Raw genomic sequence first — 13,459 nt, 5'->3', positions numbered from 1 at the left:
ACTATCAGTCAGGAAATATTCAGCTCTTTCCATTCTTTTGTGACAAAGTGTAATCTTCTATTCCATAAACTTGTTTCCATCACTACTCATGGAGCAAGAGCAATGACAGGTGAGGTTAACGGTTTCATAGGACTCTGCAGACAGCATGACAACTTTCCAGATTTCCTTTCTTACCACTGCGTCATTCACCAGCAAGTTTTGGCAAGCAAGAGGCTCAATACAAAGACTGTCATGGACATTACTTTCAAAATTGTAAATTCAGTTTGTGGAAGATCACTTCAAAGACGGCTTTTCAATCTTACTCTTGATGAAGGGGCAGCGGAAATAATTTTGCACACAGATGTAAGGTGGCTAAGTAGGCACAAATTTTTGCAAAGATTTCGTGATTTGCTGAATGAAATAAGAAGGTTTTTGAAGGAGAGGGGAGATGACAACGCAGAGTTGGAAGATGAGGAGTGGTTATGTGATCTGGCATTTCTCGCTGACTTTACAGGCGAACTAAGTGATATGAACATTGAACTACAAGGTAAAAACAAATGCATTGGCGAGATGATGAGTATGGTTTCATCCTACAAGAGCAAATTTGAGCTAATGATGACTGACCTTGCAAACAACACTTTTGATCATTTTCCTAATATGCAGGACCATCTGGGACAATATCCAAATTTTGTTTTTCAGAACGAGAAGTATGTGACAGAAATCTGCTCTGTTATCCAGGAATTCGAAAAAAGATTCTGTGACTTCCAAAGAATTGAAAAAGTTGTGGAGTACTTGTCATACACATTCAAAGCAGATATGGACATTAAGGAAACTGCAGCTGCTATCAGTAAAAATTACTCATTGAACAAGGCATCTCTTGAAAATGAAATAGTAACCCTTAAAAATGACATTTTTCTCAAGACCTGTGCTGAGCAAGAATCTTTTGGAAGCTAGTGCCTAGAGACAAATTTCCCAACTTGAGAAGATGCAATGAAGCAGTACACTCCTGTTTCAGTTCAACTTATTTGCGTGAATCTGCGTTTTCTCATCTGAAAATGACAAAGAGTACACAGCGTTCCAACATGACAGATGAACATCTCCAGGATTCCCTGAGACTGGCCCTCACGCAATATTCACCCAACTTCAAAAAGTTGGTAGATGAAATGCAGGCTCAGACATCTCACTAATTAGCAAAAGCAAAGTTTTAAAGATTGCGCAAAATCAGCCTGGATCAATACATGACCTACATGTAACACAAATTACTCAATAAAAGTTAAAGAAAGTTATTAAAACAGTTAAATAAAGTTATAAATAAAAATTTAAGAAAAACTGTTCGCAGTTCTTTCTGGATCTGTCTCTCTGTTTTGTTTTTGCTTATTTTGCTTACCAGTAAATGACAGAAGATGCATTGTAAATGGGGGGGGGGGGATGGAACCCAACTTTGGTGGGTTAAAATCTAATTCGAAACTAATTTGAAACTTAATTTTCATGGTGGTAGATCACCAGCTCTTTTGTCTGGAAAAAATAGATCACGACCTGTTCAAAGTTGGACATGCCTGCTATAGAGTACAAAGAGATTGGATTAAGTGTGGTTTAAACAGATGGGGGGGGGGGGGTTGGACTTAAATCAAAAGAGCCAGAAAACTTTTCATAGTTTACCGGACCAATCCAGCACTTTGCCCTCGTGAAACAGCAGCGTCATACTGGTCTTGGGCAGCTTTCTTTTCCTTTATTATTCCAGGATAAGTTTTTCCATCGATGGTCCTTCAAAACAAATAGATATTATGAACAGTGAAAGCAATTTGGGGACAGACTTTTCCTTTGAATTTAGGCCTTTTAGGACTAGGGTCTCCACCCTTCAGGTGGCACCTGGAGATCTCCTGCTATTACAGTTGATCTCCAGATGACCACGATCAGTTCCCTTGGAAAAAATGGCTGCCTTGGATTGTGGATTTTAGGGCATTAGACCTTGCTGAGGTCCCTCCCTCCCCCAATCCCATGCTCCCAGACTTTATCCCCTAAATTTCCAAGGATTTTCCAGATTGGACCTGGCAACCCTATAATTAGGAGGTTTGTTGACTTAAGGTTTGAAGGCAGGCAAGGAGAATATGGTCACATCAGTCAATCGTTTGTCTGTTGGAATTCATTAATTCTATTGCGATTTTACTCTGTTGTCAGCCATCCTGAGCCCACTTGTGGGGTAGGGTAGGATAATAAGTTAAATAAAATAAAGAAATGCAGGAGGATTTATGGGAAGCTCCATAGCACAGAACAATGTGGTTCTACTGGTTATCAGTACCCACAGCAATGTGGAGGAACACAAGGAGCTACAGCAACTGCAGTTGCCTGAAAGAAGCAGTGACAAGCTCTGCTGTTCGGACAAAGAAGGAGAGGGGCAGCTGGGGAACAAAGTAGGTGCCAGAGACTGTGGCAGAAGCAAGGGTCCTGAAAGTTTTCTGCTGAAATGCAGAAGCTTTTAAGAAGCCCTAGAGATGAGCTTACATGCTGAAGTTTGTGATGAACGCTGTCTTGGGTAGCTCCACTTCAAAAAGTGCCTCGTGGGATACATTTGCTCTGTTGACAACTCTGCTGGTAATGACTGTGTGTGCAAATCGTGAAGTGACTTTGCTGTCCACATGCAGGCTGTAGATTTCAATGGCATTCTGGGGAAGAAGAAGAAGAAGAAGAGTTGGATTTTGTACCTCACTTTTCTCTAGCTTAAGGAGTCTCAAAGCAGCTTACAATCGCCTTCCTCTCCCCACAACAGACACCTTGTGAGGCTGAGAGTTTCTGAGAGAATTGTGCCTGGCCCAGGCTTCATAGATAAGTTCATGTTTGTTTGCAACTGGTGGCTTGATAGAGAAACCAGTTTCAATAATCTACTTCAGACACAAGAACCAAGTGTCATGAAACAGCCAAATTATTATTTGGAAAGCTGAAATGAATAAATTATAAAATCTCTCCCCTTCTTCCTTTTTTGATATTTCTGAATGAAAATATATTTCAACATTTTCTTTGTTCCTGACATACTTTCAGCTGAAGCATTCCCACAAGTGGTTGCCTTTCTCCACTTTTTCTCTGTGTTGGGGTTTCTCTTGCACATGCTCCAGTGAAGGAAAACATTGATGCATGGTTGCCAGTAAGTGGCTGGCAGCAGTTGGAGACTTGAGGCATGGGGACATGGGAGTGTTGTCAGTCAATGTTATGATGTCATTTCTGAGGTGAATCTGGAAGTGATGTCTTGCTGCTCTAGGATTCAGCAGAAACTCCACCATAGAGTTTCTGCTGAATCCTACAGGGGCATGATGTCACTTCCTGGTTTGCCCTGGAAATAACATCACACCATCAATGTGATGGCAATTTTTTCCTCCATTTTTTCACCTCCATCGTACTAAGTTAGGGAAGCAAGCCTCCATGTGGGAGCTGGGGATCTGCTGGAATAACAGCTCATCTACGGACTACAGATATCAATCCCCCTGGAGAAAGTGGATGCTTTGGATGTTGGACTCTACATCATTTTACCCCAGAGAAGTCTCTGTCTTCCCCAGACTTCATCCTTAAATGTCCAGGAGTTTCCCATCTTGGATCTACTCCCCCATCCCCTGCTGGTGACCAGGGGGGACCTGGCAACCCCAAACTGAATAACAGCAAGTGTCAGGGGATTGCCAATGGGAGGCCTCCTGGTATAGTTGGAAACTAGGCAGCCCTGTTTTTCTGTCATACCTTTCCTCACTGGGAGGTGGAGCTGCACCACCTGTTTTTTTTTCTTTTTTGCTTATGTAATATCAACCTTATTGTGCTTATGTAATATCAAGGATGTGTATTGTCACCCTGCTCGTTTAATTTATATGCAGAGTACATCGTGCGGAATTCCGGCCTGGATGAATCACAAACTGGAATTAAGATTGCCAGGAAAAACATCAACAACCTCAGATATGCAGGCGACACCACTCTAATGGCAGAAAGGGAAGAGGACCTAAAGAACCTCATGTTGAGGGTGAAAGAGGAGAGTTCAAAAGTAGGCTTGAAACTCAACATCAAAAAAACCAAGATCATGGCATCTGGCCCCATCACTGCTTGGCAAATAGAAGGGGAAGACATGGAAGTCGTGACAGACTTCACATTCCTGGGATCCAAGATCACTGCAGATGGTGACTGTAGCCATGAAATTAAAGAGGTTTGCTCCTTGGGAGGACATCTATGGCAAACCTAGGCAGTATAATAAAAAGTAGACATCACCCTGCCAACAAAAGTCTGTATAGTCAAAGCTATGGTATTCCCAGTAGTAAAGTATGGCTGTGAGAATTGGACCATAAGGAAGGCCGAGCACAGAAGAATAGATGCTTTCAAATTGTGGTGCTGGAGAACACTCCTGAGAGTCTCTTGGACTGCAAGAAGATCAGATCAGTGAGTCCTAAGGGAAATCAACCCAGACTGTTCCCTGGAATGTCAGATGCTGAAATACTTTGGCCACAAAACAAGAAGGGAGCACTCACTGGAGGAGCCCCTGATGCTGGGAAAGACAGAAGGCAAAAGAAGAAGGGGAAGGCAAAAGATGAGATGGCTGGACAGTGTTACTGATGAAACGAACATGAATTTGAGTAGACTTAGGAGGATGGTGGAAGACAAGAGGGCCTGGCATGACTTGATCCATGGGGTTGCAAAGAGTTAGACTTGACTGTGCGACTGAACAGCAACAATATCAACCTAGCAGGATAATACAAAGAGGTGCTCCCAGGACAACAGAGTTCTACCTTTTCTAGACTTGAGGTTTGAAAATATGTGCAAACTTATTGGGACCCCCATTAATGCAGGATGGGGGAGGAGGACCCACCTCCATGCTTCTCTTCCTGTTTCACTCATATACTCCATCCTGTTTTGCCTTTTGAGCCCCGATGCCTGGCTATGGGAAACCCTCCCCCTCCCCACACACGAAGCTTCTTGGGTTAAAAAAGTTTTAAAAGTAAATGTTCCTCTAGATATCAGCAGGGATCCTGTCTTATCCTTCTCTCTTGATTCCAGCCATTCTGGTGGTCCTTGGTCTCCCAGAGAATTGGGAACTGTTTGTGTGTGAGTGAAAGAGTGAGAGAAGCATAGAGCCAGTTTCTCCCCCCACACACACACACACTAATCCCCCTGTACCTGGAGTGTCCATTAGCAGTCAGACAGCAGGTAGGTTTCGTAAGCAGTCACACAGCCAGCCCATTAAAGAGTGAAAATGATATTTAATAGCTAATCATGCCATTCTACTATAAGACAATTCCACCCCCACAAAAATCTGCTCAGTTTATGGTCACTTGCTACAGCAGTATATCAACATGGCTGCAAGTTTGTTTATTTTTTTAAGTAAATGGCAGATGCAGCGAGGGAGATCAGGAAAAAAAGGATGTGGGGGTAAAAAGGGTGTGAAAGTAGTTGCATATGGGCATGACCTTTAAAAGTGCAGCAAACTGCACAAAACTCCACAAAAACACTTCAGGTGTGTTCCTTTCAAAAAAAAAATCAACGCAAAGCTGATCTGGAAAAACAGTGTTTGGTAGGAAAGCTGGCTGAAAACCAGCACAACTATGACTTGCAACCATCACTATGTAATATTGGGGGGGGGGGGGGGGGGGGGACATGTAGCTAAGAAGCACCCATGCAGAAATGCCCTTTGTGTTGTGTTGCAAGACAGTTTCTGGCTTTCTGTCACATTTAGCAGGGCAAACATCCCGTGTGGGTGGTGTCATTTGCTTGCCTGAACAGCCAGTGACCCTGGACTATCCATTGCTTAATTTTACACATTTAGATCAGCTGCTTTGGGTGTGGTCTCCAGTACCTCAACAGATATTTGTCAGAAGTATTTCATTAAGACTGAGTTTTTATAATAATGGGATATTATAACAGTATACAAGCTCAAAAATGATCGCCCGCTGTTTGGTAAAGAAGGGGAGCAGGGGAAGCAAACTTTCTCTAAGAACTGATAAATCATTCTTAAATTTTGATTTAAATAATAATTTCCCCTGGAATTTCCTGTACTATGGTGACGATTGTCTGAAAACATGTAGGAGATGGTTTGCTGGACCTTATGGAAACTTCCTGCCTTTCCTTTCACACTGCCTTCTGGAAATCGTGCTGGGCTGGGCACAATGGAGAGAAATTGGCATGCCCCATTTTCTACAGTTAGAAGTGGTCTTGCACTGGTGCAAAACTAGCACAGGATCCAATGCTATTTTGACATTTTCAGGAGTCTTTACATTCATTTGCAGGTTAAAATGATGTGGGGGGGAATGAAAATAAAGAAAGCTTTAGTAACACATAGGTTACAGTCAGATGAGCACTTTGAACCAAAGTCATTGGGCGTTTTCGCACTGACCTTAATCGGCAGCGACGTCCCTCTTCACTGCGCAGGATCTGCGTGGATTTCGCACCAATTGCTGCGGAGCACCCGGAAAAGCCGCAAAGTCCTGCAGCTTTTGCGGCGCAAATGGAAACCGCCAAAAACCAGTTTCCATTTGTGCCGCAAAAGCCGTGAAGAGGGACGTCGCTGCTGATTAAGGTCAGTGTGAAAACGCCCATTGTTGTTCCCTTCTGGATTTAAAATACACCATCAGACAGCAACATCTGCCTTCTGTTTCACAGTCTCTGTCACCCCATTCTGACTTGCCTTCCAAGCAAAATTATTAGGCACTAGGGAAAGTCCAGTCCTTGTGGATGTCAGTACTTTCATCCCACATTTCTGGTTATCTAAACTCCCCTGTTGTGAACTGAAGTCTGCTGGGTTGTTTGAACCTTCTTGTCCATTCCCCCCTCCTTTTTTTAATCAGATGGGGATGTGTGCATAATCACCCCTGGGTCATCAATCTCTGCTTGTGCATTTATTATTTACCATTTACAGACATCTCTGTCTCTCAAGGGAGCTTCTCAAGACTGTTTTTCTTAAGAAAACCTAAAAGGCAATTTCAAAAATACATCTCCTATGCTGAACTACATATTCCAGCTGCCTCCTCCAGTGATCCCATTGGCCACCAGCTGCCATCCTGCCAGGAGTTTGAAGCACTGCTTCCCATAAGTGCTTATGCTCATGCATAGAAGACAAATGACGGGGGGAAGCTACCTGACTGCCCACTCCATGGTTGCCGCAGAGTAGTAGTCTGATCAATCAACCATGAAGTGAGTGCATGCTGAAGCGGGTTATGGCGGGATGTCTGATCAAAACTCTTCATTACAAAACAAACAAACAAACAAAACCCTGGATTAATTAGAGGCAGGACCAGATGAGGATATGCTTGTGTTAATTTTAATCAGCCTGCCAGAATCATACAAAAATACTGTTCAGGCAATTGAGTCTAAGTATTATTTATTCCTCCAATACATTATCAGTCATTTGGAGGAGGAATTTAATACATGGGAATCCAAAAAATGAGAAAGCAAACTTAAAAGATCAGAGACTAGCCAAACAGGTTTGAATATAAATAACAAAGGAGAAATAATTTGCCACTCTTGTAGGAAACAAGGCTATATTAAGAGGAATTGTTCTTCAAGTGCTTAGAAAAGCATTTTCCAAAGGAGGAGAGGGAAACAGCAGCAAAAGGGCTCTGATTAAAGTTATGGAGTAGCTGACAAAGAAATGTTTTATATTATCACCAGTAGAAAGAAAAAGTGATATATGGCACATTGATTTTGGCACTACATTGCATATGTGTGCTCATAAAGATTTTTCTAAAACACTGGATGAGCAAAAGAATGAGAAATTAAGTGTTGCAGGTGTATACCCCATATGGGCTGAAGGCATGGGCAGCTGGAAAATTAAATGCAATTTTCCTAGTAGTGAAACCCAAGAGGATCTCATTTCAAACTGCTTATGTCTCAAAGCTCAAAAAAAGCCTTATCACTGTAAGAGCAATGGCAAGGAAAGGAATGAGGAATGACAGCATCTTTTTGAAAGACGTTTTATCAGACATAGAGGAGAATTAATTGCAACTGGGACTGTGAACCAGGATCTGTACTCTGTTTAAATTTATATGCAGAAAGCAAAACTTGCAAAGCGATACGATCACAAAAATTGCTCCAGGATGTTGGAATCAGCAGCTGGGACATAGGGACAATGATGCAATTAGTCGAAAGCCAGAATTTAACTAAAGGCATGCAAATGAGCACATGGGTTGTTGAAGACAGGTGTGCATGCTGTGTCAGATCAAAGGGGATGAGACCTAGCTTTAACAAGCAGTGTGGCACAAGCCAAATGCAACAACCCCTAGAGCTGATACATAGTGATATTGGTGGGCAAATGAAATGGGCTAACCTTTATTGATGACTACTCAAGAAGATACACTGTGACCTACCAAATTAAAGAGAAAAGTCAAGTTCTGGAAAAATATAAAGCATATGTGGCAATGAATAGTAACAGATTTCAAAAAGCCACTAGCAATCCACACTGATAATGAAGAAGAATACAAGGGACATGAGATGTAGAATTATTTGATTGAACAAGGAATAGAGCATCATCTTAGAGTTCCTACACTCCAGAGCAAAATGGTGTAGCAGAAAGAAAGAACTGCTCTCTTACAAAAATATCAAGATGTAGACTGCTTGAGGCAGAGCTACCTGACAAGTACTGGGGAGAAGCAATCAATAGTGCTACCTACCTGCAAAACAGATTATCTACTAAAGGTGCAAGTAGTACACCATTTGAACTGCAGTATGGGCACAAACCCAGCCTGAATCTTCTAAGACTGTTTGGGTCAAAAGCCTAAACTTGCATTCCAAATAAATAAATAAACCTAAATAAACATTTATCTACACTTTAATCAGGTTGTGCATCCTTTGCTGTGCTAATTACTCTGCCAACACCACAAATATTACAAAAATTAATTTATCAGTTGTAGCCTAAAAGTTCACTCATATGATAAAACTCTTCAATAAATCTGTAAATCCAGTTCCTATAAAATTATATATTCTGACTCCCATACACATATGTGATGTCTTAAACCAATTGTAAATCTGCATGGAACAGCTTCACAGTGCCATTCTAACCATAAATTCCCATACCCCTTTAATAGACCTGAGCAGGATTCTGAATAATGAATCTGATTATTACATCAAAAAAATTAGATGTGTAACATCCAGATATTGCAATAAATATTGCTCCCATATTCATTAAAAATTGGGTACCAAGAAAAGGCTGCAAATACCTTTTGTCCTGCGAGATCTGCTAATACTATCTGTGAAGAAAAGATCAGCCACACAGTTAAAATCTGTCTTTCCATTTTGAGAATGACAGAGTCACAAAGAAAAGTACTAATTTACTGAGGTGAGTTAATAAATAACTATGGTCTGAGGGAAATGTGAGCAATGAGTAAATCTCATATTTACACAATTTAGACATAGTCATTCCTTTTTACTTTTGAGTGCTATTGAACAAGTGAATAATCAAAGAATCATTGTTTGTCTTCATTCTAAATAGAGATGTAAAATTTCCAGAAATTCTGAAGCTGTGGGAAAAACTCCAGTCCCCCCAGTTTTTTTGGTAGAAAAAATTGAAATTTGGAGAAATATTGAAATACATTGAATACTATCAAACCTAATTTTACTGTTTTAATAACATAAAATGTATCATATATGACTTGCTTAACATATAAAATTGCAATATTTGAAATATGTATGGAATATAAAGTTATAAATGCCTTAATTTTCTATAAGCAATACTGCACATGTACCCAATACGTAAGAGCAAACCACAAATTGATGCACCCTATGCTACCATGGCACATATACCTTAATTTTTGTTATCTGAAAAGCAGAAAAAATAGGAGTTAAACAGAAAACACAACCTGTATGTTAAACAACATACAATATTTTATTTGGTCAGAAAAATGGGTCGCAGAAAGGGTCAATATAATATAGGGTTGCCAAGTCCTCTTCATCCCCTGGCGGGGGACATTCACATGTGCGATGTGCGCACATGCGATGGTATGACATTACCTGGAAGTGATGTCATCAAAATGGCAGCACCTGTGCAGGGTCACTCTAGGCGTTTCTGGGAAAACTGTATGGTTTTTCTGGACACTCTAACTATTTGGGAGGTTAAAACTCTATTGTGCCTATTGTACCATAGAGTTTTACCTCCCAAATGGCTAGAGCATCTGGGGAAACCATAGAGTTTTCCTGGAAACACCTAGAGTGGCCCTGCATGGGTGCCATCATTTTGATGACATCACTTCCGGGTGACATCATTGCACCAGCGACGCAGGGGGAGGTTCCCCCGCCGGCCCAATGTGGGCCTGCGGGTTGAGAACCTCTGGGTCGGAGATTCCCCACCCAGACCGGGGGCTTAGCAGCCCTAATATAATACCTGCACAGCTAGATGTCATTCCAGTTAGATGCTGTCTTCTTGCTTCTGTAGTTAAATGGTTATAGAGGACTCAATTCTCATTGAAACTTTCAGAGTTTTCCTCTGAGGCTTTTGTGCAGTTTCTGCTCCTTCTCCTTCTAATCTTTTTTCTTTCCAGCTAAGTAGGATAATAAATTATTTGATTCCTAATCTGTGGGTATATGCCATAGTGGTTTGAGGGAGAAGTGAAAAGGTGAACCACATGAGATGTGTCAGGTCAAAAGGGCTACAGGAACAATGAAATCCCTGGGTGCTGCCCTCAAGATCAGGTATCCTTGCAGGAGCAGAAATGCATCTTGTATTTAAGCATTGTAAATGTCTACAGCATACCCACCTTGTCTTTGCCTGTGGCCCAGGAGGTGGGGTGGGTGCTGCAGAGGAGGCCAGAGGGCAGAGTGGGGGGGGCATTTGCCTATGGCACTAGGCCAGGTGGCAGGGGAGGGCCCAATTCAGTACTGCCCTTGTCCAGCACCCTCGACAAATGCCTAATTTGCCTAGTGGCAGGACTGCCTCTGCTCTCCAGACCTCAGGCCCAGGGTTTTCAAATTGTATGCCTCTTCCCTAAAACTTCCTAATTTTGTCCCTTTTCCTTTTTATAAGTGTGCTTCTTTCTGTTGTTGCTGTTGTGTGTGTGTCATTACTTAGGAAATTAGTTCTCATATGCCCGGTATAGTTACTTTACATTTTTACTTCTTTTACTTAATTCTGTATGCAATAAAGGCATTTGCTTGTGTCAAATCACTCTCACTCTCTTTCCTTGGTCCTTTCTGCATTGAACTTCCTCCTAGCTGCTCCGTTTTGTGGTAAATTCCTCTTTTTTCAATTCCTCCCACTTTCACCTTACTCTGTATTTTTAAAATCTGCATTGCCTCCAAGTTCTGCTTTGCATTTCCAGTCATTTATTTTTTGGTTCTGCATTGTTCAGCTGTCAGTTAAGTTTCTCTCTGCCATTTCCCCAGATTTTTTGAATGCTGTTTTGATGAGACTTTTTCTGTCCCCCCCCCCCCCCCGCACCAGATATCTACACCAGAGTATTTGAATGCAGAAACATTTCCTTGGATTTTCTCCCCCTGCCCTTTTCTGACCCCCTCGGAGGCGACTCCTCCACCCACCCTTCTATATTCTCATGGGGAGTCTATTGTTGTGCTCACAACTGAAAGGAAAGTACTTATGTGCACATTGAATGGGGCTTCTTCTCAAGAGGTTCTCCCAATGTATGCAAGTACAGAAGCCAGAATGATCTTCACATTCTGTAAAATGGCCAGGGCGCTGAGTTTGCTTCTGCCTGCCTACACTGGGCAGCCAGTTTCTTTGATTCAGTTTTTTGGGGATAGCAGGGGCAGATATCTGGGGGGAGGGGCTTTGCAAGGATGGGTTCTCTGTGCCAGCAATGCCAGTTCCTGTTGCTGGGAGCTGCTGTCTATATGCCCCCACACTCATATGGCTGGATGTGAAGTTAGAAGCAGGAGGGAGGGAGCGAAACATCTACTTTTTATTGGACACCTCCCTGCAACCAGAACCAGGACCTTCTTGGCCCTGGCCCCTACCTGGTAGAACTCTCTACTGAATGACATCCAATGCCCTACTGGATTTACATCCTTTCTGCAGGGTATGTAAGACAGAGATATTCTGGCATTCTCATAGCCCCCCCCCCCCCATTCTCTGTAAGCCTTCCCCAGAAGGCAGTGAAACAATTATGTTCACCATCCGTAATATTATGAATATTTTTATTTTGTTTTTAACTTAAAACATTGTATTTTACTATGTTGTTAGCCTCCCTGAGTCCTATTTGCAGGGAAGATGCCTATAAATAAAATATAACAAATGAATAATAAATAAGTTGAAAATCTCTGCTCTCTGAAAATGTTTCTCCAGGGAAAATTTCGCTCTCCCCCCCCCCCCCCCGAGGAGCCACATCCCCACCAGCCTTGGCCACAACTCCACAAACACCACCATTGGGGATGCTACCACTGAAGCACTAACTGAATGACAGATCAGCCAGCCTCTGAGCTCACATCCCTCTATGGGTCGCCCAAGCCCAGTGTAGCTCAGTAGGGGCAAGCAGAAGGGGGTGGGGGAGCGAGGAGGAGAGAAAGGGGAGGCTTTAGTGTGCTCAATTGCTTGCACATTGGCTCAGCCGAGTTGGAGGCCATTTCACAGAACTGAACAAAGAGGATTTAAATAAATTAAATGGAAGGCACAAGGGGCAAGGAGTGGAATGGGGATTGACGAACAAACAAAGGGGGAGGGGTTTGATCGTCAGCACCGGGATCGACATCAGGATGGGAAAGGTTTGAAAACATTTCTCCATGTAATGCTTCAGTGGACAAAACTGATATGGGGGACATTTGGCAATCTCCAGAAGCCTAGTATTAAAATTATGACTCATTTTAATTTTTAAAAAAATAAACTTTGAGACACTACCCTTCCTGACAGACTGGTCAGCTGGCCCCTGATTTTGCATCCCTTCATGGGTTGCCCATGCATGGAGAGATCCAGCAGTGGTGAGCCGAAGGGGGTGGGAGAGCAGAGAGGAGAAGAGAGAAAAGGGAGGGTGCGGTGTGCACTCAGCCAAGTCATTTGCTATTGGATGGCACCTCCATAGTTCACAAGTGATTTTTAACCACAATTAACCAAAAAAAAAATTGGGTTTTGGTTGTAGATGCAGAATGCATTAATACAATACACAAAAAAATTAAACCAGAGAAAGGACAGGGGGCAGGCACGAGGTGCAGAACCACAAGCAGTAAATCCGGAGTAAAGGAGAACTGGATTGGTATGCTTGTAGAAATGGTCTCTTTAATTTTATTGTGGGGTACCCCTACAGAGATCAACCCTGATATACACAGACCAAAGTCCTGTGTTACTTCTTTCTGAAACCCTTTTAAAATGGATTCCCCCAGTTTGGATAACATGAAGGCTGATTTCCATTACAAGCCAGAATCTGTTGATTGTCAAAAACCTAATTGTGAGAACATTATGATAAGACAGAGGTTACATTATGATAAGACAGTTGTCAGTTCTTTCATTTCATTTTTAGTTCCCATTCTATGTTACCAGTGTTCACTTCTGACTAAACTCTACAAAAACTATTTTGATATTAGAATA

General features: G+C 42.1%; 1 protein-coding gene across 1 annotated transcript in view; it reads right to left on the bottom strand.

Moving 5' to 3' along the window:
- Positions 1 to 9,253, bottom strand: part of ITIH4 (inter-alpha-trypsin inhibitor heavy chain 4) — a 75,929-nt gene extending 66,676 nt beyond the window's left edge. Inside the window, exons 1-3 of the mRNA XM_060238814.1 lie at positions 9,153 to 9,253; positions 2,482 to 2,642; positions 1,639 to 1,743 (exon numbers count right to left, since the gene is read on the bottom strand). Of these exons, the coding sequence (XP_060094797.1) occupies positions 1,639 to 1,743; positions 2,482 to 2,642; positions 9,153 to 9,227 (341 nt within the window). The 5' untranslated portion in view covers positions 9,228 to 9,253. The remainder of the gene's footprint in view (positions 1 to 1,638; positions 1,744 to 2,481; positions 2,643 to 9,152) is intronic.
- Between the last annotated feature and the right edge of the window lie 4,206 nt (positions 9,254 to 13,459).

Source organism: Heteronotia binoei, chromosome 5, assembly GCF_032191835.1.
Source record: "Heteronotia binoei isolate CCM8104 ecotype False Entrance Well chromosome 5, APGP_CSIRO_Hbin_v1, whole genome shotgun sequence".
NCBI lineage: Eukaryota > Metazoa > Chordata > Lepidosauria > Squamata > Gekkonidae > Heteronotia > Heteronotia binoei.
Note: the sequence above shows the minus strand (reverse complement) of the source record. Positions and strands in the feature narration are given on the sequence as shown.